The sequence below is a fragment of the Microcaecilia unicolor genome, chromosome 6 (assembly GCF_901765095.1).
Source record: "Microcaecilia unicolor chromosome 6, aMicUni1.1, whole genome shotgun sequence".
Classification (NCBI taxonomy): Eukaryota; Metazoa; Chordata; class Amphibia; order Gymnophiona; family Siphonopidae; genus Microcaecilia; species Microcaecilia unicolor.
In genome coordinates this window covers 225,108,305-225,131,795 of record NC_044036.1, presented here as the reverse complement: position 1 = coordinate 225,131,795, position 23,491 = coordinate 225,108,305, and the positions used below count along the sequence as shown (strand labels likewise).

At 43.2% G+C, this 23,491-nt stretch overlaps 1 protein-coding gene across 4 annotated transcripts in view; it reads left to right on the top strand.

Moving 5' to 3' along the window:
• PRPF4 (pre-mRNA processing factor 4) overlaps positions 1-23,491 on the top strand; it is a 682,089-nt gene that overhangs the window by 639,179 nt on the left and 19,419 nt on the right. For 3 of the 4 annotated variants that reach the window (XM_030206511.1, XM_030206510.1, XM_030206509.1), the window contains exons 11-12: positions 15,591-15,713; positions 22,502-22,609. In XM_030206511.1, coding sequence (XP_030062371.1) covers positions 15,591-15,713; positions 22,502-22,609 — 231 coding nt within the window. The remainder of the gene's footprint in view (positions 1-15,590; positions 15,714-22,501; positions 22,610-23,491) is intronic. The other variant, XM_030206512.1, reaches the window with a different exon arrangement.

Below are 23,491 nucleotides of genomic sequence, written 5' to 3'. Positions count from 1 at the left end.
GTTTTCGCCCTCTCCGCTCAACCGAAACTGCGCTTACTAAAGTCTCCAATGACCTATTACTGGCTAAATCCAGAGGTCAATATTCCATCCTCATTCTTCTTGATCTTTCCGCTGCTTTTGACACTGTCGATCACAGCATACTTCTTGATACCCTGTCCTCACTTGAATTCCAGGGCTCTGTCCTTTCCTGGTTCTCTTCCTACCTCTCCCTCCGCACCTTTAGTGTTCACTCTGGTGGATCCTCTTCTACTTCTATCCCTCTGCCTGTCGGCGTACCTCAGGGTTCTGTTCTTGGTCCCCTCCTCTTTTCTATCTACACTTCTTCCCTTGGTTCATTAATCTCATCCCATGGCTTTTCCTACCATCTCTATGCTGATGACTCCCAAATCTACCTTTCTACCCCTGATATCTCACCTTGCATCCAAACCAAAGTTTCAGCGTGCTTGTCTGACATTGCTGTCTGGATGTCTCAACGCCACCTGAAATTAAATATGACCAAAACCGAGCTTCTCATTTTCCCCCCCAAACCCACCTCCCCGCTCCCCCCGTTTTCTGTTTCTGTTGATGGCTCTCTCATTCTCCCTGTCTCCTCAGCTCGAAACCTTGGGGTCATCTTTGACTCTTCTCTCTCCTTCTCTGCTCATATCCAGCAGGTTGCCAAGACCTGTCGTTTCTTTCTTTACAACATCCGTAAAATCCGCCCCTTTCTTTCCGAGCACTCTACCAAAACCCTCATCCACACCCTTGTCACCTCTCGTTTAGACTACTGCAATCTGCTTCTTGCTGGCCTCCCACTTAGTCACCTCTCCCCTCTCCAGTCAGTTCAAAACTCTGCTGCCCGTCTCGTCTTCCGCCAGGGTCGCTTTACTCATACTACCCCTCTCCTCAAGACCCTTCACTGGCTCCCTATCCGTTTTCGCATCCTGTTCAAACTTCTTCTACTAACCTATAAATGTACTCACTCTGCTGCTCCCCAGTATCTCTCCACACTCGTTCTTCCCTACACCCCTTCCCGTGCACTCCACTCCATGGATAAATCCTTCTTATCTGTTCCCTTCTCCACTACTGCCAACTCCAGACTTCGCGCCTTCTGTCTCGCTGCACCCTACGCCTGGAATAAACTTCCTGAGCCCCTACGTCTTGCCCCATCCGTGGCCACCTTTAAATCTAGACTGAAAGCCCACCTCTTTAACATTGCTTTTGACTCGTAACCACTTGTAACCACTCGCCTCCACCTACCCTCCTCTCTTCCTTCCCGTTCACATTAATTGATTTGATTTGCTTACTTTATTTATTTTTTTTGTCTATTAGATTGTAAGCTCTTTGAGCAGGGACTGTCTTTCTTCTATGTTTGTGCAGCGCTGCGTATGCCTTGTAGCGCTATAGAAATGCTAAATAGTAGTAGTAGTAGTATTGTGTTCAATTCTGGTCGCCGCATCTCAAGAAAGATATAGTGGAATTGGAAAAGGTGCAGTGAAGGGCGACTAAGCGGGGATAGGACGACTTTCCCTATGAAGAAAGGAGGCTAGGGCTTTTCAGCTTGGAGAAGAGACGGCTGAGGGGAGACATGATAGAGGTATATAAAATAATGAGTGGAGTGGATGTGAAGCGTCTGTTCACGCTTTCCAAAAATACTAGGACTGGGGGGCATGCGATGAAACTACAGTATAGTAAATTTAAAACAAATCGGAGAAAATTTTTCTTCACCCAACGCGTAATTAAACTCTGGAATTCGTTGCCGGAGAACGTGGTGAAGGCAGTTAGCTTGGCAGAGTTTAAAAGGGGTTAGACGGTTTCCTAAAGGACAAGTCCATATACCACTACTAAATGGACTTGGGAAAAATGCACAATTCCGGGAATAACATGTATAGAATGTTTGTACATTTGGGAAGCTTGCCAGGTGCCCTTGGCCTGGATTGGCTGCTGTCGTGGACAGGATGCTGGGCTCGATGGACCCTTGGTCTTTTCCCAGTGTGGCATTACTTATGTACTTGCTTTATATTAACTATGTAGGCAAGTTCTTATATACCTGATATTTAAATGATATTGATCTATATAGTTAGCATAGTATTGTATTCATAGCTTATAACTGCTACAATTGACTTACCTTATATTGCTGACTACCGACTTGCCCTGTATTGCTGTATATTAATCTATCTGTCATTATTGAACACCGATCAGCTCTGCATTGTTGAGCAACTACCTGTCCTGCACTGTTGGCCTGCACTTCTGAATACCAATCTATTCTGTATTACTGTCAACTGATTTTAACCTATTCTGGTGATTATTGATTTATCTATATTGATGACCACTGAGAGACACTGTTGATTGCTAAGCGGTTCTATATTGCTGATTTGCCTAACACTGTTGCCAGTTAACTGTTGTTAGCCATTTTGATACCTATCAACTCTGTATTTAAATTTATATTTGCCTAATATTAATAGTTAGTGTTATACAGTTAGGTTGTAATTTTATTCTAATACTGTCAGTACTGATCTGCTCTTACAATATATATTTATCATCCATTTACCAACATGATCCTTATCAAAATACTTATCATTATCCACTCACTAGCTTTCATCCACACAACACTCAACTTCCCCCCAACGGAAATCAACCTAATACCAGTTCTTCAATACCACGTAAGAACACCTACTCAATCATATCCCCACGGACCAGCAATAACCATAGAACTTCAGAAACTATCTCATCTAAAGCAAAAGCACCTAAGACAAGACAACTCATTAAAATCCGACCTTCATTTTCAACTTCTGAGTCACATCAACCTGTTCATATAGGATACATCAACGCTAGATCTGCAGTTAACAAAACCGAAACCATCATAGACTAGATTACATCTGACAATCTCGATCTACTTTTCATCATGGAAACTTGGATCCGGGATTTAAAAGATTCCATCATCCTTGACTTATGCCCGCCTGGTTATAAAATAATACATTGACCTAGAGAAGATAGAAGAGGTGGAGGTATAGCACTTATCCATAAAACAAACTTCTACACAGAACCAATATCAGAGTCCATCTCACCACAAATCGAAATTGCCTCTATTAAACTTTATAACTCCACACTATGTGATCATCTTACCTGCATACTGTTTGATAGGCCTCCTAACAACTGGAATATTAGCCAAACTACATTTATGGACTTTATATCAAATGTATGCATCAACAGTTCCAACGTAAATTGGAGACTTGAATCTTCAGACTTAAATTCGGTCCATACTCGAGAATGTACTGACTTCCTTCAGTCATGTGGCTTCACCATGCCCCCACTACAACCTACTCACATTAAAGGACATTCACTCGACATTATTTCCTACAAATTCTCTTTAAACCAAAACTTCCTTATATCAGACATTCATTGGTCTGCTTCACCGTGGTCAGACCATCATAAAGCGACCTTATCTCTATACTAGCGTAAGAAGAACCAGGTTATTAAACAGGAACCTTTAACAATCACCACCAGAGGACGTATTGACATAGATACTTTCTGGCATAAGATCTATTATAACAACTGGTCAACTCATCCTAATTTATATCAATTCTTCACTGAATGGGACAATAGGTGTAAACTTACTCTGGACGAAATTGCACCTTTTCATTCTAAGACTCTACGTAGAAGAAATCCTTCTCCTTGGTTTAATGACATATTAAAGAGTCTCAAGTCACAAACCAGAAAGCTTGAAAAAACTTGGAGTAAACAAAAAAATAATCTCACCTTTAATGCTTGGAAACAATCACAAAAAAACTACAAGAAGGCCATCAAGCAAGCCAAAAGATCATATTACACAAGTAAGATTACATCCACTGGTACAGATATAAGAAAACAGTATCAATTAAGAATCTTCTCAACACCGACCCAATCACAACATCTGCCTCAAATTGCCCATCAGCAGAACAACTAGCCAATTACTTTAAAGACAAAATCATCAAACTATGCAACTCAATCCCCCATGACGATGTCAGTATAGACAACTTTCTTGATGAACTAGATCCAGCCATGGACGAGATTCCTGCCGATCGCTCCTGGATGAACGTCACACTTCTTACCACTGAGGAAATTTCTACAACATTATCCAAACTCTCAAAATCCCATTGTCACCTTGACTCATGCCCTAATTATCTAATGAAAAAAAGCTCCACCTCGTTTCATTTCAGACCTCACCATTCACTTAAATTTCCTTCTTCAACAGGGATCCTTCCCCACTGAACACACTGACATACTACTCACGCCAATACTAAAGAATATCAAGAAACCAGCAGGTGACATTACCAACTACTGCCCTGTGGCATCCATCCCACTATTGACTAAATTGATGGAAAACAGAGTAACCTCCCAATTCAACGAATTCATTCAAAAATTCTCCATTCTACATGAGTTGCAATCAGGCTTTCGATCAGCCCACAGCACAGAAACTGTACTACTAACCCTAATATCCAAATTCAAGCTTGAAATTTCATTTGGAAATAACATCCTTCTCTTACAGTTTGATTTATCTAGTGCATTCGACATGGTAAACCATGATATTCTTACAAAATTACTGGATAAACTAGGGATTAGTGGGAATATTATCAAATGGATAAAAGGTTTCATCACCACTAGATCTTATCGAGTCAAAACAACTTCATCAACCTCGTCTCCTTGGCCTTCAACATGCAGGGTACCTCAAGGATCGCCTCTATCTCCGATCCTCTTCAACCTCATGATGATCCCGTTGGCCAAGTCCCTATCCAAATCTGGCCTCAACCCCTTCATTTATGCTGATGACGTCACTATATTCATCCCATTTAAATCCAACTTAGCAGAAATTTCCGATAAAATAACCAATGGAATGAATATCTTAGCCTCCTGGGCCAATGCTTTTAAGATGAAATTGAATAAGGAGAAAACACAATGTCTAATCCTCTCATCCCAACACTTTGCACCCATCCCAACCACACTCAGCACCCCAGACGTCAAGATTCCCATATCTGACAAACTAAAAATGTTAGAAGTAACATTAGACAACCATCTAACTCTGGACAATCATGCAAATGCCACAACAAAGAAAATGTTTAGTATGATGTGGATGCTAAAACGAATAAAATCTTTCCTTCCTTTGAACACCTTCCGTAACTTGGTTCAATCCATACATGTTGATTACTGTAACAGCATTTTCCTTGGTTCCAAGGCCCAAATCCTGAAAAAAATTCAGATCGCCCAAAATACAGCTGCCAGACTTATTTTTGGTAAGTCAAGATTTGAGAGCGCAACTCCTCTCCGTGAAAGGCTCCATTGGCTTCCTATTACTGAACGAATACACTTCAAAGTCCACACGTTGATTCACAAGATTATCTATGGAGACGCCCCAGGTTACATGTATAATCTGATAGACATACCAGCCAGAAACAGTTTAAAATCTTCTAGAACATATCTCAATTTGCATCTTCCTAATTGCAAAGGACTTAAGTACAAGACATATTATGCATCCAACTTCTCTGTAATAGGCAGTCAAATATGGAATGCCTTACCAAGATCCATTCGAATAGTCAATGACCTTCTACCTTACACAAATAACCTGAATTAAATAATAAGTCCATGTGTATCACTAGACCAATCCAAGAATTCAGAACCGGAATGTACTCCCCTATTATTCCTTTAACATACTCCTTTTTTACCCACCTCCACACAATCTATTATATCCTTCTTCTTACCCCTCCCCTACATTTTCCCTATAATAACTACATGTTATTATAATAACTATATGTCAATTTGTTATCCTGTTTTATGTAAGCCATCTTGAACAATTCTATATAATTTTGTTAACCCGTTTTACTATGTAAGCCGCATTGAGCCTGCTATTGAGTGGGATTGTGCGGGGTACAAATGTTACAAATAAATAAGAGTGAAAGATGAACAGATGTCCAATTCATTTTTAATGTGGAGTTGAATAAATTATCCCTTATCTTTTCAACTTTAGTAGAGAAAAAATCGGCAAGAACTATTTTTGTCCGAGCACTGACTCCCAGTGGTATATCATATCCCTTTTAAATATCTCACCATCAAGTTTTTCACTCAGGTCTTCCTCCGTTTCTTACTAACCTCCTTGTTCCATATTCCATGCTGAGATCACACTGTTCATCCCTCAATGCCTTCTTACCATATCTTCTCACCGACACATCTGACTTGATAATATCATGTCAATTTGTTTCATTGTGGTTGCCCCCCAAACTGTAGAATGAACTTCCATTACTATTAGAATTGAACCATCCTTTCAAAAATTCAAAAGTACTCTCCTTAGTTCCCAAGAACTCTCACCTGTAGACTCTGGTTGACGTTGAATTGGTGATCGCAGCTCTTTGCCTTGTCTTCTTTCCCTTCCTTCCATCCCCATTGTAATTGATATTGCAACTCCACCTTATTTATTTATTTCAGCTTGTTTATACCGCAAAGGCCACAACTGGCTTCTTTGATGTTTTGTTTTATTATGTTTTAATCTGTCTTCCCTTTCTCCTTGATTTATTTCAGTCTTGTAAATCGCTTAGACGTTTTTGTAATGATTTGTGGTATGTCAAATATAAATGGAATTTGGAACGTGAATGAGGTATTATTGGAGCTAATGCTCCCAGTTGCAGTGTATAGGCCAGTGTGGTGGAGACATTATCCACAATTCCTACCTGGGACATCAGGATAAATAAAAATCTCTACCCCATCCTTTCTGCTTCCAGTGCTACTCTACACCTTGTCCTCTTTTTTTTTTTTTCTTTACCCAGTGTATAATATTACTCATCCAGTGTATGCTGTCAGCAGTCAAATGTTTCTTAACAAATCCTGTCGGATCAGCAATACTTCTTCCAGCCTATTTTGCTAGGATCTTAGACAAAATGTTGGTGTCACAATTCAGAAGGGCTATAGTGCAGTAGCTTTCTGTTCCTTGCTCTGGTTTCCAGGAGTGATGGTCTTCTTCCTGCCACTCTTTTAATTAATGTATTCATTTATTGAATTTTATATTACATGTATAGGAACTAATCCTTACAGAAAATTAGTGAAATATCACATTAAATCAAACAGGATATGTACAGGCAGGGAGAGGGATCTTGGGGTGATAGTATCTGAGGATCTGAAGTCGACGAAACAGTGTGACAAGGCAGTGGCCATAGCCAGAAGTTTGCTAGGCTGTATAGAGAGAGATGTGACCAGCAGAAGTACAGGGGCATCAACACCTTCTTTCTTCTGCTGGTGAGGCCCCACCTGGAGTATTGTGTTCAGTTTTGGAGGCCGTATCTTGCTGAAGATGTAAAAAGAATTGAAGCGGTGCAAAGAAAAGCTACAAAAATGGTATGGGATTTGCGTTGCAAGACGTATGAAGAGAGACTTGCTGACCTGAACATGTATACCCTGGAGGAAAGGAGAAACAGGTGATATGATACAGACGTTTAAATATTTGAAAGGTATTAATCTGCAAATGAATCTTTTCTGGAGACAGGAAGGTGGTAGAACTGGAGGACATGAAATGAGGTTGAAGGGGGGCAGACTCAAGAAAAATGTCAGGAAGTATTTTTTCACGGAGAGAGATGGTGGAGTATTTTTTCACCGAGGGAGGTGGTGGAGATGAAAACAGTAGCAGAATTCAAAAATACGTGGGATAAACATAAAGGAATCCTATTCAGAAAAAATGGATCTTTAGAAGCTTAGCAGAGATTAGGTGGCAGCACTGGTGGTTAGGGTTAGTGGTTGGGAGGCGGGGCTAGTGCTGGGCAGACTTCTATGGTCTGTGCCCTGAAAATGGCAGATACAAATCAAGGTCAGGTATACATATAAAGTAGCACATATGAGTTTGTCTTGTTGGGCAGACTGGATGGACCGTACAGTTCTTTTTCTGCCGTCACCTACTATGTTGCAGATGATACTTTAGTGGTGGTGACGAATCCCAATGAGCCTCTCCCACTCAGGATGCCATGATTTTTCCCTTTCATTGGGCTAATGGGAAAATAAGGTACTAGGGGTAAACAATTTCAGCCAGCCTAAGAGCTGTATGTGCTTAATTACCTGCCTGTGATTAAGAAAATAAAAGATGGAATGGTGTGGTGTGGTGGTCTAATTTGACTCTCCGCAGGATGAGCTTTTTAGGAGCTTATAAACTGATAATATTTCCCGATAGTAAATTTCTTTTCATACAGTTGCAATTATACATCCCAGCAAAACAGTTGTAGCAGGGGCAAAAGGCTATACTGGAATTTCTGTTGGGATGAAGGCAGAGAAGTAGGAGGAGATTATTTTTTTTGGGGGGGGTGGGGGGGGGGGGGAGGAAGGCAGATTGAAATACGCCATTTTGAAGATTATACAGCAGCAGTGGTGAAAGCTATGAAGTATCATGATAGGGGTACACTGGGTGAGATCCAAACAATGGAAATCAAGCTAAGTGCAGTCTTGTGAATGAGGCATTTATAACAAAAACTTTTTTTGCTGAGAGGACTACTTAATTAATTGAGTCTATTGAAGTAGAATTGAGACAACCTTTAAAAGCATAAAAAATAATTAAAAATTATCTTTGGAGTTTTTACAGCCCAGTGATAGAAATCAAGCGCTTTTTACATGTATGTTTACACCACATACTAGCATTTAAAACCTCTGGCAATTTGCCTTTGGTTTCTGAGGGCTTTTCTCCAAATGATGAATTAAGCACAGTTTTCTTTGAATGAAACTAGCTAGAGTTTGTGTTTTCCAGTATTAGTTTACCTTGTATTAACTCTAGTAGATACTGCAGTTTGTTTGTTCTTTAGTACACTAGGTGAGCACTGAGAGAGTAAGACTTCATCTCTATTCACTTTTTGAAGTGGAGGAATCTGAGATTAGTAAACAGCAGGAGACAGATTCTAGATGAACACTTATTCCTGTGTCCACCTATAAAAATTTGGAAAGCAGTAAGGGCAAGGTGAGAGATGAAGGGATTAACTTTGCCCCAGGAGAAGGTGACAGATTTCTCCTGTGGATGGGAAAAGCTACGATTAAATTTAGTGTCGGTCAGATGGGACAAATGATTTTGGCTTATTGCCCTTGGTTGAAGCTTGCTCATTTCTCTTCTATCCAACTACAGATATTAAGATATTTATGCTATATATGATATGTTAACTCCCTCATTGTTGAGGGTTGGTTTTTTTTATGTAATCCTCCGTGAATCCTACAGGAAATTGAGCAGTATATAAGAAATAAAATAGAATAGAATGTCAACCATGGGTGTGTTTGGGGTGAGGGCCAAGGGGGGAGTATTTACTTTCCTACACTGCCAAGCATGTACATGTTAAGAGCTTCATCAGAAGGGCAGATTGGCTTGCAGTGTAGCATGTGCTCCTGTCTCCTCAAAACCTTCTCCACAACACAAGAATCTGTGGATACCAAAGCAGATACAGAGATTGTTATGTGCCTGATACAGCTTTGATAACTCCAGAGTGAGCAACCAGTCTGGAAGGTATAGGAATGATCTGATCCTGGTAGCCAGATATAATTGGAGATGGAAGCTGAGCCTCCTTAAGAGATAGATGAGGTGAGCTAACATAGAGGGTGTGAGTGGAGAAGGGGAATGGAGCTTGCAGTAGTGGTTATGGGGAGGGACACTGGGCCTAGAAGGGAAGCAGTGAGGGTCAAGAGCAGGGGAAGGAAGCAGGTTGGGAAATGGAGCAGATCTGAGAGGGGGAATGGGATGGGGGAGTGTACTGAGCCAGAGAGGGATGGAAGAAGGGAAGAAAGGTGCTAATGGGGTGGGAAGTGAGCAGTTGGTATTAAGTTCCCTCATCCCTAAAACAGAGAAATCAAACTGTGACTGTATTGTCAGCAAAACAGCTCTGTTCAGTAGTTAACCATATCTTGTGCTACTCTGAGTGCACACCAGTCTTTTGAAGAATATGGATATGACATTTTAGATACCCAGGGTTTGTCATTTCTTTCAACACTACCTAGAATTAGTAGATGTGTGAGTTAAAAGTCTAAATAAATGAAATAAATGAAAATGAAAAAAAATATGATTGTTTTTCACTATAGTTGGTAAATACGTTTTTGCTGGAAATGTTTCACAAGTTCTGACCATATTTTTTCTTATGCTTTCCCGAGTTTTTTCTTTGATCCTAATTTTAATATATATTTGATATATAAAGTATACAAATGATGTAAGATTTGAATGGTTTTATTTTCTCTGACAAAATCCTTGTCCCACTGTCTTTCTCCTTCGTATATATAATGGAGAAAGAGGGCCTCAGTGCAAGGACATGGTAATTATAATACAGACCAAATAAACATCACTGGTCCTGAAAAAAACTCCACTAAAGTCACCCAACTCTTTATAAGTACATAAGTATTGCCACACTGGGACATACCAAAGGTCCATCAAGCCCAGCATCCTGTTTCCAACAGTGGCCAATCCAGGTCACAAATACCTTGCAAGATCCCAAAAAAGTACAAAACATTTTATGCTGCTTATCCTAGAAATACTGTCAAAAATTGATGGGCACTTCTCTACTGAAAAATACACTCAAAACTAATAAAAATAGTAGAGGATACACAAAAAATGCAATATGTTATAATCTTGTACGTGGGTAAGTCTCATATATGCTTGACGGCTGATGTCACTTCACTCCTCGGTGAACCTATTGCCGTACAATATTATAATCATAGACTCTTACCCTCCGACCTACCAACGCCTAAACACTTTACTATTCATTTTTTATTCTTAACATTATATGTAAAGGTTAGGCAATATGTTACTTATCTGAGCTTGTTTCTAACGAGTGTGCTCACAAACCCCGACAGGTAGCCTGTTTCGCAATTCTTGCTTTGTCAAGGGGGAGCGCTTAACCTCATCTGTTAAAATACAAGCAAATATATCTTAAAACCCTGTAATCATAATGTACTTCTAGCTTTTTCTGTTAATATTGGTCCCAGCCATTAGACTTACGTTCGCTCGTAACAACTCTGGTTTCTTCAACAAGAATCTAAAATGGCGATAGCGTATTTAAATTATTGCCGATATTTTCGTCATATGGCAAGGAGAAGTACAAGAACTAACTGATTTCCATAATTGGCTGAATCAGTGCCATTCAAGAATCCAATTTACAATCACTTGGTCGGATACTACTATACATTTTTTGGATGTAGAGATTCAATTAACAAATGGACAATTCACAACGAGAGTCTTCACTAAACCAACGGATAGGAACACATTGTTAGATTACAATAGCTGTCATCCTCGAAGTTTACGAGAGAGCCTTCCGTTTTCACAGTTTCTCAGGTTCAGAAGGATTTGCACGAATGAAGAAGATTACACGGCAGAAGCAGAACGCTTCAGTATAAAATTACAGCAGAGACATTATCCCAAAACTATCTTGAATCGTGCATATATAAGAGCCAAATACAACCAGAGAAGTCTTCTGCTACAAGAGAAACGGAAAGAGATTGAAGATAAACAATTGTTTACTTTTGTGATGAGATATGTTCCGGGTAGTGAAATGGTCACTAAGATAATCAAGCAACACTGGGATATTATGAAATCCCACCCTTTATTTAGTGACAGTCAACTAAGAACAGCCTTTTCACGTTCCAGTAATTTAAAAGAGATTTTAAGTCCAGCTAAATTACCTGAGGAGGATAGAGAAGACAGATACCATGATACTACATTACCAGTAGGTCATTTTAAGTGTCAAAAATCGAATTGTAAAACATGTATAATTACCCAAGAGGGAGATAATTTCATGCATGCTGGTAAGAAATATATTTTAAAGGGACATACGACATGTAGAACGGTTGGTATTATATATATGATAAGGTGTCCATGTGACAAAATATATATAGGAAAATCCATCAGGTCACTGCATGCACGCATGACGGAACATCGTTCCCGCATCCAAGCACATAATTTAGGAGCCCCTCTTGTACAGCACTGCATACAGTTTACCCATGATATAGAATCGCTAAGATGTTCAGTCATAGAGCGAGTCTTTCCGTCATTAAGAGGCGGAGATTACAACAGAAAGGTTCTACAAAGGGAAACCTTTTGGATACATAAATTAAATACTACAGAACCTAATGGATTAAACACTCATGTACAGTGGGGTTGTTACATGTAAATCGGCATGTTGTTGTACACCACCGGATACAGCGGTCAGCTGTTTCCGGTGGCGGCAATAATTTAAATACGCTATCGCCATTTTAGATTCTTGTTGAAGAAACCAGAGTTGTTACGAGCGAACGTAAGTCTAATGGCTGGGACCAATATTAACAGAAAAAGCTAGAAGTACATTATGATTACAGGGTTTTAAGATATATTTGCTTGTATTTTAACAGATGAGGTTAAGCGCTCCCCCTTGACAAAGCAAGAATTGCGAAACAGGCTACCTGTCGGGGTTTGTGAGCACACTCGTTAGAAACAAGCTCAGATAAGTAACATATTGCCTAACCTTTACATATAATGTTAAGAATAAAAAATGAATAGTAAAGTGTTTAGGCGTTGGTAGGTCGGAGGGTAAGAGTCTATGATTATAATATTGTACGGCAATAGGTTCACCGAGGAGTGAAGTGACATCAGCCGTCAAGCATATATGAGACTTACCCACGTACAAGATTATAACATATTGCATTTTTTGTGTATCCTCTACTATTTTTATTAGTTTTGAGTATCCTAGAAATAAGCAGTGGATTTTCCCAAAGTCCATTTTAATAATGGTCTATGGACTTTTCCTTTAGGAAGCCGTCCAAACCTTTTTTAAACCCCACTAAGCTAACCGCCTTTACCACATTCCGCCTTTACCACATTCTCTGGCACATTTCAGAGTTTAATTACACATTGAGTGAAGAACAATTTTCTCCGATTCGTTTTAAATTTACTACTTTGTAGCTTCATTGCATGCCCCTAGTCCTAGTATTTTTGGAAAGAGTAAACAGATGCTTCACATCTACCTGTTCCACTCCACTCATTATTTTATAGACCTCTATCATATCTCCCCTCAGTCTTCTTTTCTGCATGCTGAAGAGCCCTAGCCACTTTAGCCTTTCCTTATAGGGAAGTCGCCCCATCCTCTTTATCGTTTCGTCGCACCTTTTCTAATTCCACTTTATTATATGTACTCTTCCAGAATCAAAACATTCAAAATATTAGAAGTAGATTCAGAGGGGCATAATCGAACGCGAACGCCTATCTCCATGGGCGTCTATGTCCGAAAACAGGTACGTGAAGAGGCGAGACAGACCGTATTTTCGAAAAAATAGACGTTTTTCAGCTGGGTGTTTGTTTGTTTTTTTAGCGATAATGGAAACTAAAAACGTCCAGCTCAAAAATGTCCTAATCCGAGCCATTTGGTCTTGGGAGGGGCCACGATTCGTAGTACACTCGCCCCCCTGACATGCCAGGACACCAGCTGGGCACCGTAGAGGTCAGTGCAGTGAACTTCAGACAACGCTCCCACATGTATAGCTCCGTTACCATGGGTGCTGAGCCCCCAACCTCCCTCCCCCAAAACCCACTACCCACAAATGTACAACACTACCATAGCTCTTAGGGGTGAAGGGGGCACCTACATGTGGGTACAGTGGGTTTTGCAGGCCTCCCATTTACCAGCACAAGTGTTACAGGTAGGGGGGGGGATGGGCCTGGGTCCGCCTGGCTGAAGTGCACTGCGGTACCTACTAAAAGTGCTCCAGGGACCTGCAGGCCTCAAGGACTGGTTGCTGCTGTATAACATTGGCACAGCAGTTGACACCTGAAGACTAATCTCTCCGAAAATGTCCTTTATTGGAATAAGCACGCTTACTCACAGTTAACTGCAGATCCAGAGGTTGTGCCCCACTGGCAATGAGTCTCCCTGGTACTGAGATGAGCAGTAGGTCAGAGCTGGCAGAATGCTGTACAATGCCCTCTTTCAGCCACATTCAAGGTAAGAACTAAGTTCTGTAACGTGGCTAACACGTGAAAGGGATCTAAAACTGGCTTACAAAAATGGCCACTACCTCATGGACTACCGGAAACAAAACACTACTACTACTACTACTACTATTTAGCATTTCTATAGCGCTACAAGGTGTACGCAGTGCTGCACAAACATAGAAGAAAGAAAGTCCCTGCTCAAAGAGCTTACAATCTAATAGGGAACATTCTGACCCAGTAAGCGGGGGGAAAAGCACCATGGGAGTAGAGCCTACCAACTACCAACATTGTGAGCATTTGCCACAAGCTAATGGAATCACGGAGCCCAATACCCTACACCCACCACAATGCATTGCTGATGTGACTCTGCAGTGCGCATAACAGAAAAGGTGTCGCACTCACCCGAGAGCCACATCAGAACCAGGGAAAGGCTGTCACAGGACGGAACACATTCTGCTGTCATGGAGGTGGGTACGGCATTTGAGGCTGGCATAGAGGCTGGAAAAAGTTTGTAAAGTGTTTGTTTGTTTTTTGGTGGGAGTGGGTTAGTGATCACTGGGGGAGTCCGGGGAGGTCATCCCCGATTCCCTCCAGTGGCCATCTGTTCGTGAAAAAAAAGGGTCCAAAAAAAATGACCCAAAATCGTGGTAAAAATGCCTTTTTTTTTTTTTCGATTATCAGCTAAAGACGCCCATCTCTCCTCGGCCGATAACCACGCCCCAGTCTCGCCTTCACCACGCCTCCAACACGCCCCCATCAACTTTACCCGTTTCCGCAACGGATTGCAGTTGGAAACGCCCAAAATCAGCTTTCGATTATACCGATTTGGGCGCCCACGGGAGAAAGACGCCCATCTCCCGATTTGGGTCGCATAATAGGCGTTTTTCTCTTTCGATTATAAGCTGGATAGTTACCTTGCAAAAGTAAGGAAAAAAACAATTCTCTTCTTTGCGATAAGAGAGGGAGGGAACTCTAAATCCAAACGCTTTGCTTCCGTTGTTGCAGTAAAGTTGAAATCACTTCAAGCAGATAGTTGGCCTTCTATTTTCACACTGTTTTTTCTTACTGTTTTTGTTTGTACATTTTAGTCTGTACACCACCTTGGTCTGTCAGTAATGGCGGTATAGTAAGTGAAATAAATGAAATGATGCAATTTATCAACTCACTCCAAGGTTTATCACCCAGTATACACCCCAACAAGAGCACTGTAATAAATTGCGTCAGTGTGGAAATAGAAGGCCAACTACCTGCTTGAAGTGATTTCAACTTTACTGCAACACTGGAAGCAAAGAGTTTGGATTTGGAGTTTCCTCCCCTCTCTTATCGCAGAGAAGTGATTTTTTTTTTCTTATTTTTGCAAGGTAATTGAAACTACTTCTAATATTTTGAGTATTTTGATGCTGGAAGGAGTATGTATAGTAAAGAGTTGGATGACTTGCAAGTGGAGATTTTCAGGACCAGTGATGTTTTTTTTTGTTTGTATTATAATGAACATGTTCTTGCACTGAGGTTCACTATGTAGTGAACAGTTATATGAAGGGGAAGGACAATGTTATTGCCTGAAGCATTGGGATTTTGTCAATATACAGTAATTTTACCTTTCCTACTCTGGAATTTGTTATTTTTTTTTCTCTTTGCCATTTGGCCTTAAGCAATGTTGCTGCTTTGTCCTTTGTTTCAGTTATGATCATTCATGGCGCCTGTGGGACCTAGAAGCACAGGAAGAGATTCTGCATCAGGAGGGGCACAGTAAAGGGGTATATGACATTGCCTTTCACATTGATGGCTCACTGGCCAGCACAGGGTATGAACTGCTTCCGTTAACTGTGAACTCTAACTGTGTAAGCATTCTTAGTCCTTTTGGCTCCCAGCACAATTGATGCAAAATAGAAAGAAATTTCTTATAAAACTATGTGACTGGCAAGCACAGAATTTGATAAGGACTGTTTTACACCATTACGGTATCATAGAAACTGTATTTTTTAAGGCTATACAATCACTGTAAAAGAGAGGGGCTATTTATGTCCTTATGATACCTTTGTTTAATGTGGTGCGTGTAAATTATATATTTCTCCTATTTCAGGCAAAATTAATGGAAAAATTGCTCTCCTAACAAAATTAATTTGCTGATATAGGGCTGGAGTTTTGTGAAGAACAGGAAAGAGTTTCACTTGGCTATTCATATAAAGTTTTGTAATCTGCATCCAGAGTCTGCTCTAGCCACTGTTTCAACCTGGTTTATGCAATCTAGCAGTTGTACCATATATTCTCAGAGAACAAGCAGGCTGCTTGTTCTCACATGTGGGTGACGTCCACGGTAGCCTCAGGTGCGGAAAATCTTCCTAGCAACAAAGGTTGCTAAAAGCCTTTGAGCGCGCGGGGTGCGGCTGTCTTCCTGCTCGTCGCGTGAGAGTCCCGCTTCAGTCTTCTTTTTTTCCGCGGTTAGGAGCAGCTGTTTCGCGGTTGCTCTGTGCCCCAGAGAAGAAGAGCCTTTGTTTTGGGCGTTTTTCGCCAATTCCCTTCGTTTCCGTTCGCGCCGAGAGGACAGCCCAGTACCTCGTCCTCGGCAGATTCTGGCTTCGACTCCTGCACGGATCTCACAACCTTTCTCAACAGACACTCTTGACGAGCGCCTCCGAGCCATTCTTCCAGGGATCCTGGAAGGGCTGCTGAGATCGTCTGTTCCTATACCAGCGGTGCTTGCGCCTACAGTACCGTCTATGGATGTGGCGGCTGGCTCCCCGCCTGTGGTGAGGCCTTTGACGTCGGTGCCGCTTGCGGCATCGGCCTCAGCTGCCACCCAAGTTCACTCCCCGTTGACATCGATGGAGGGAGCTTCATCGCTGCTGACACGGGAGTCAGCTTCTCAGCATCACCATCGGAGCCATAGCTCCTCGGCGTCGAGACGGGCTCGGCTTCGGACTGCAGTCAGGGAACTCCTGTCCGATACCGAGGGAGAGGCCTCGTGGGAGGCAGACCCAAGATATTTCTCTTCAGAGGAGTCTTGTGGTCTTCCCTCTGACCCCACTCCTTCGCCAGAGAGAAAGCTTTCTCCCCCTCAGAGTTTGTCTTTCTCGTTCTTTGTGCGGGAAATGTCTACGGCCATTCCCATCCCGTTGGTAACTGAGGATGAGCCCAGGGCTGAGATGTTCGAGGTCCTCGACTATCCTTCGCCACCTAAGGAGTCATCCACTGTCCCTCTACATAATGTCCTCAAGCAGACATTGTTCAGGAACTGGATGAAACCATTATGTAACCCCACCATCCCTAAGAAAGTTGAGTCCCAGTATCGAATTCACGGGGACCCGGAGTTGATGAAGACCCAGTTGCCTCATGACTCTGCGGTTGTGGATTCCGCTCTCAAGAGAGCCAAAAGTACGAGAGATTTCACCTCGGCACCCCCCCCCCCCCGGGCCAGGAAGCTCGGACTTTGGACTCTTTTGGGAGGAAGGCCTACCACTCCTCTATTCTCGTGTCCAAAATTCAGTCTTACCAGCTCTACACGAGCAACTGGCGGACTTGGTCGATCAGCTCCCTTTGGAGCAGGCCAAGCCTTTTCAGCAGGTGGTCAGGCAGTTGAAGGCGTGTTGTAAATTCCTGTCCAGGGGTGCTTACGACTCTTTTGATGTGGCGTCCAGAGCCGCTGCTCAGGGTATAGTGATGCGCAGACTCTCATGGCTGCCTCTGACCTGGAAAATCGAGTCCAGCAGCGGCTTACGGATGTTCCTTGCCGGGGGGATAATATTTTTGGCGAGAAAGTCGAGCAGGTGCTCGAGCAGCTCCACCAGCTGGAAACCGCACTCGACAAACTCTCTCACTGGGCACCTTCAGCATCTGCCTCATCAGGTAGACGTTTTTATGGGGGAAGGAGGAATGCTCCCTATATTTATCATAAGCATAGGTACAATTCACCTTCGCGCCAGCCTGCTCAGGCTCAACCCCAGTGCGCTCGTTCACATCAACAGCGTGCACCTTGACAGGCCCCTGCAGCTCCCCAGCAAAAGCAAGGGACGGGCTTTTGACTGGCTCCAGGCGAGCATAGCCACAATCAAAGTGTCCGTGCCGGACGATATACCGGTCGGGGGGAAGTTAAAATTTTTTCACCAAAGGTGGCCTCTTGTAACCTCCGATCAGTCCGGCGGGGATACTCCCTCAATTTGATCTCCAAACCTTCATATTGCCCACCGGGAGCTCAGTCCGTCAGCTTCCAGCACAGGCAGGTTCTTGCAGAGGAACTCTCTGCTCTTCTCAGCGCCAATGCGGTCGAGCCCATGCCACCGGGGCAAGAAGGGCTGGGATTCTATTCCAGGTACTTCCTTGTGCAAAAGAAAACAGGGGGGATGCGTCCCATCCTAGACCTAAGGGTCCTGAACAAATATCTGATTCGAGAAAAGTTCAGGATGCTTTCCCTGGGCACCCTTCTTCCCATGATTCAGAAAAACGACTGGCTATGCTCCCTAGACTTAAAGGATGCTTATACACACATCACGATACTGCCAGCTCACAGATAGTATCTTCGATTTCATCTGGGAACACAGCACTTTCAGTATTGTGTACTGCCCTTTGGGCTCACCTCTGCGCCCCCGGGTGTTCACCAAATGCCTGGCGGTCATTGCAGCGTCGCTACGCAGGCTGGGAGTGCATGTGTTCCCTTATCTCGACGATTGGCTATTAAAGAACACCTCGGAGGCAGGAGCTCTACAGTCCATGCAGATGACTATTCAACTCCTGGAGCTACTGGGGTTTATCATAAATTACCCAAAGTCCCACCTTCTTCCAGTTCAGAGACTAGAATTCATAGGAGCCCTGCTGAACTCGCAGACGGCTCATGCCTACCTTCCCAAAGTGAGGGCAGACAATCTTCTGTCGCTGGTTTTCTTGGCCAGAGCGTCTCAGCAGATCACAGCTCGGCAGATGTTGAGACTTCTGGGCCATATGGCCTCCACAGTCCATGTGACTCCCATGGCCCATCTTCACATCTTCACATGAGATCAGCTCAATGGACCCTAGCTTCCCAGTGTTATCAAGCTGCTGGGGATCTAGAGGATGAAGTCCAGTTGTCCACCGCTTTTCACAATTCCCTGATATGGTGGACAATTTGCTCCAATTTGACCTTGGGACGTCCCTTCCAAATTCCGCAGCCTCAAAAAATGCTGACTATGGATGCATCTCTCCTGGGGTGGGGAGCTTATGTAGATGGGCTCCACACTCAGGGAGCTTGGTCCCTTCAGGAATCAGGCCTTCAGATCAATCTCCTGGCGTTGCGAGCGATCTGGAATGCTCTAAAAGCTTTCAGAGATCGGCTGTCCAGTCAAATTATCCAAATTCAGACAGACAACCAGGTTGCCATGTACTATGTCAACAAGCAGGGGGGCACCGGATCTCGCCCCCTGTGTCGGGAAGCCGTGCAGATGTGGCTTTGGGCCCGCCATCACGGCATGTTTCTCCAGGCCACGTATCTGGCAGGCATAAACAACAGTCTGGCCGACAGGTTGAGCAGGATAATGCAACCTCACGAGTGGTCTCTCAACAGGGCAGTTGTCCGCCAGATCTTCAGAGTGTGGGGCACCCCCTCGGTGGATCTCTTTGCCACTCAGATCAATCACAAGGTCCCTCAGTTCTGTGTTCCAGACTTCAGGCCCACGACAGGCTAGCCTCAGATGCCTTTCTCCTACATTGGAGGTCAGGCCTTCTGTATGCATATCCTCCCATACCTCCAGTAGGAAAGACTTTGCTGAAACTCAGGCAAGACCGCGGAACCATGATTCTGATTGCTCCCTTCTGGCCCCGTCAGATTTGGTTCCCTCTTCTTCTGGAGTTATCCTCCAAAGAACCATGGAGAACGAGGGGGCGCTTCTGCATCCCAACCTCCAGTCTCTGGCTCTCACAGCCTGGATGTTGAGAGCGTAGATTTTGCCTCATCTGGTATTTCTGAGAGTGTCTCCCGAGTCTTGCTTGCTTCCAAGAAAGATTCCACAAAGAGGTGTTACTCTTTCAAATGGAGGAGGTTTGCCGTCTGGTGTGACAGCAAGGCCCTAGATCCTCGCTGTTGTCCTACACAGAACCTGCTTGAATACCTTCTTAACTTGTCAGAGTCTGGTCTTAAGACCAACTCCATAAGAGTTCATCTTAGTGCTATCGGTGCTTTTCATTATCGTGTGGAGGGTAAGCCTATCTCTGCACAGCCTTTAGTTGTTCGATTCATGAGAGGTTTGCTTTTGTCAAAGCCCCCTGTCAAACCTCCTACAGTGTCATGGGATCTCAACTTTGTTCTCACCCAGCTGATGAAACCTCCTTTTGAGACACTGAATTCCTGCCATCTGAAGTACTTGACCTGGAAGGTCATTTTCTTGGTGGCTGTTACTTCAGCTTGTAGAGTCAGTGAGCTTCAAGCCTTGGTAGCCCATGCTCCTTATACTAAATTTCATCATAACAGAGTAGTCCTCTGCACTCACCCTAAGTTCATGCCAAAGGTGGTGTCAGAGTTCCATCTGAACCAGTCAATTGTCTTGCCAACATTCTTTCCCCGTCCTCATACCTGCCCTGCTGAACGTCAGTTGCATACATTGGACTGCAAGAGAGCATTGGTCTTCTATGTGGAGCGGACAAGCCCCTTCAGACAATCCTCCCAAATGTTTGTTTCTTTTGACCCCAACAGAAGGGGAGTGGCTGTCGGGAAATGCACCATTTCCAGTTGGCTAGCAGATTGCATTTCCTTCACTTACGCCCAAGCTGGGCTGACTCTTGAGGGCCATGTCACGGCTCATAGTGTTAGAGCCACTTGACGACAGCCACTATTGAAGAGACTTGCAAGGCTGCGACGTGGTCCTCAGTCCACACATTCACATCTCATTACTGCCTTCAGCAGGATAGCCGACGTGACAGTCGGTTTGGGCAGTCGGTGCTGCAGAATCTGTTTGGGGTTTAGAATCCAACTCCACCCCCCAGGCCCATTTTTATTCTATTCCAGGCTGCACTCTCAGCTAGATGTTTCTTCTTAGGTCAATTTTTGTTATGTCCTCACCGTTGCGAGGCCCAATTGACCCTGTTTGTTGTTTTGAGTGAGCCTGGGGGCTAGGGATACCCACATGTGAGAACAAGCAGCCTTACTTACCTGTAGCAGGTATTCTCCAAGGACAGCAGGCTGATCTCGCCAACCCGCCCGCCTCCCCTTTGGAGTTGTTCCTTTCTTTGGTTTTGCTTCATAAGTTCACTGAAGCAGGACTCTCACGCGACGGGCAGGAAGACGGCTGCACACGCGCCCTCAAAGGCTTTTAGCAGCTTTTGTTGCTAGGAAGATTTTCCAGACCTGGGGCTGCCATGGATGTCACCCACATGTGAGAACAATCAGCCTGCTGTCCTCGGAGAAGATTATTATTACATTTGTACCCCGCGCTTTCCCACATAATGCAGGCTCAATGCGGCTTACATAGTAATTTGAAATACAAAGTTAATAGAATTTTAATAAAACAGTAGAAAACAGTGTAAAGTTGGGCTTAGTGGTGTATGATGTTGAGCTAGATAATATATGACTAGGATAAAAGAGGGTAGACAGGATAGGATAGTGTAATTTGGGAGAAAGGGTAAGGAGGGATAAAATTAAGGCGAGAAGGATGGGAGGTTGGTATTTAAGTCAGAACAGAATTGGGGGTGGAAGTTGGCAAGATTAGGTTGGGGCATTTGGGTAGGCTTGCTTAAAGAGATGAGCTTTCTGCATTTTTCTAAAGGGCAAGAAGTCGTTTATTAATCGGATTGGTCTGGGTATAGCGTTTCAAAGCTGGCTGCCCAAAAAGGAGAAACTGGATGCGTAGTAGGTCTTGTATTTAATTCCTCTACAATTGGGAAGGTGTAGGTTAAGATAAGTTCATGAAGAAATAGATCTGTTTCTAGCAGGGAGGTCGATCAATTCATTCATGTAGCCAGGGGATTCGCCGTGGATGATCTTGTGGGTCATTGTGTTGATCTTAAAATTTATTCTTTCTTTGATGGGGAGGCAGTGAAGCTTTGCTCGAAGAGGTGATGCACTTTCGAATTTTGATTTGCCAAAAATAAGTCTGGCAGCTGTGTTTTGGGCAGTTTGGAGTCTCTTCAGTATTTGGGTTTTGCATCCTAAAAAGATACTGTTGCAGTAGTCGGAGTGGGTAATAACACTGTATCAGGTTCCGGAAAGTGTTGAGTGGGAGATAAGGCTTCACTCGTTTCAATATCCACATTATATTAAACTTTTTCTTCGTGGTGAGCTTAGCGTGGTTATCAAAAGATAAATGGCTGTCTATCGTTACTCCTAGCATCTTTAAGTTGTCAGATAGGGGGAGTTTGACATCAGGGAGATAAGGGGAGTATTGTGAAGAGAAAACCAGCACTGTGTTTTTTCTTTATTTAATTTCATTTTAAAAGCATTAGCCCAGGAGGTTAGAGTGGTAATGGCATTATTGATTTTGTCGTGGATTGTAAGTAACTTCACTTTTTTTGTGTCCATTGAACTTGGGCAGACCCTTTCAAGGTATAAACTAATTGGGGTACAGTTTTACTGATTGGTTGGCTGGCCGGCCAGTAAAGAAGTTGTTTATAATTTGTACTTTTCTCTTGCAGTGGACTTGATGCATTTGGCAGGGTTTGGGATTTGAGGACTGGGCGCTGTATCATGTTCCTTGAGGGGCACCTGAAAGAGATCTATGGCATTAGTTTTTCTCCTAACGGGTAAGTAGATACCCTCTGGTACAAACAGGATTACATCAGGAGAAGCTTCAGTGTCAGACAAAGGCAGTTATACTTGGTACAAGGATTACACAGGTAGAAATTTCAGATACAGCAACATAGTAACATAGTACGTGACGACAGATAAAGACCTAAACGGTTCATCCATTCTGCCAACAGTCATATACATTATCAATTCAAAATTGAATCAACAATGAACATATCGTATACCTGGAGCACACATGCTGTAGAAGTCCACCCGGCTCTGTCCTTATGTTCCAACTGCTAGAGTTGCTGTCAGAGCCCACTCCAACCTATCTGAATCCATCTTGTCATTTATGGAACACAGACCATAAAAGTCTGCCCAGCACTGTTCTCACGTTCCAAGTTACTGGATTTTCAGTCAAAGCTCTCTTCAGCCCATCCTAAACTGGATTGCTGTATGCGGGACTCATAAAGTACAAGCCGGCCCAGCACCGGCCTTAGTTGATACAGCCAGAGTTGCCATCTAAGCACCACTTAACATGCAAACACATATTGGCCAGGTCATTTGTTCCCAGGTAGATAACAATATCATTTTTAGACTCATTAGTTTCTTCTCTGATTATAGTCAGTATTTGCCTGGTACTCCTGGTAGCTGAGGATCCTGGAATGCATTTTACTTTGCTGCGCCCCTTGAACTGTGTTCTAAAGTTAAAGCAAGCACTATTAACTAGTTTCTATAGTGTATAACCCTATTCCCATAGTTTAAACTGAAAGTTTCTCTAGAAGTAGACACTTTTACCCAGTGCAATTTTTCTAGCAAAAAAGGTACTCAAATGCCAGGCCACCCTTCAGGGGTGGGGTGATCACTGAGGGACTCACTCCACAATAGCCAGGCCCCCT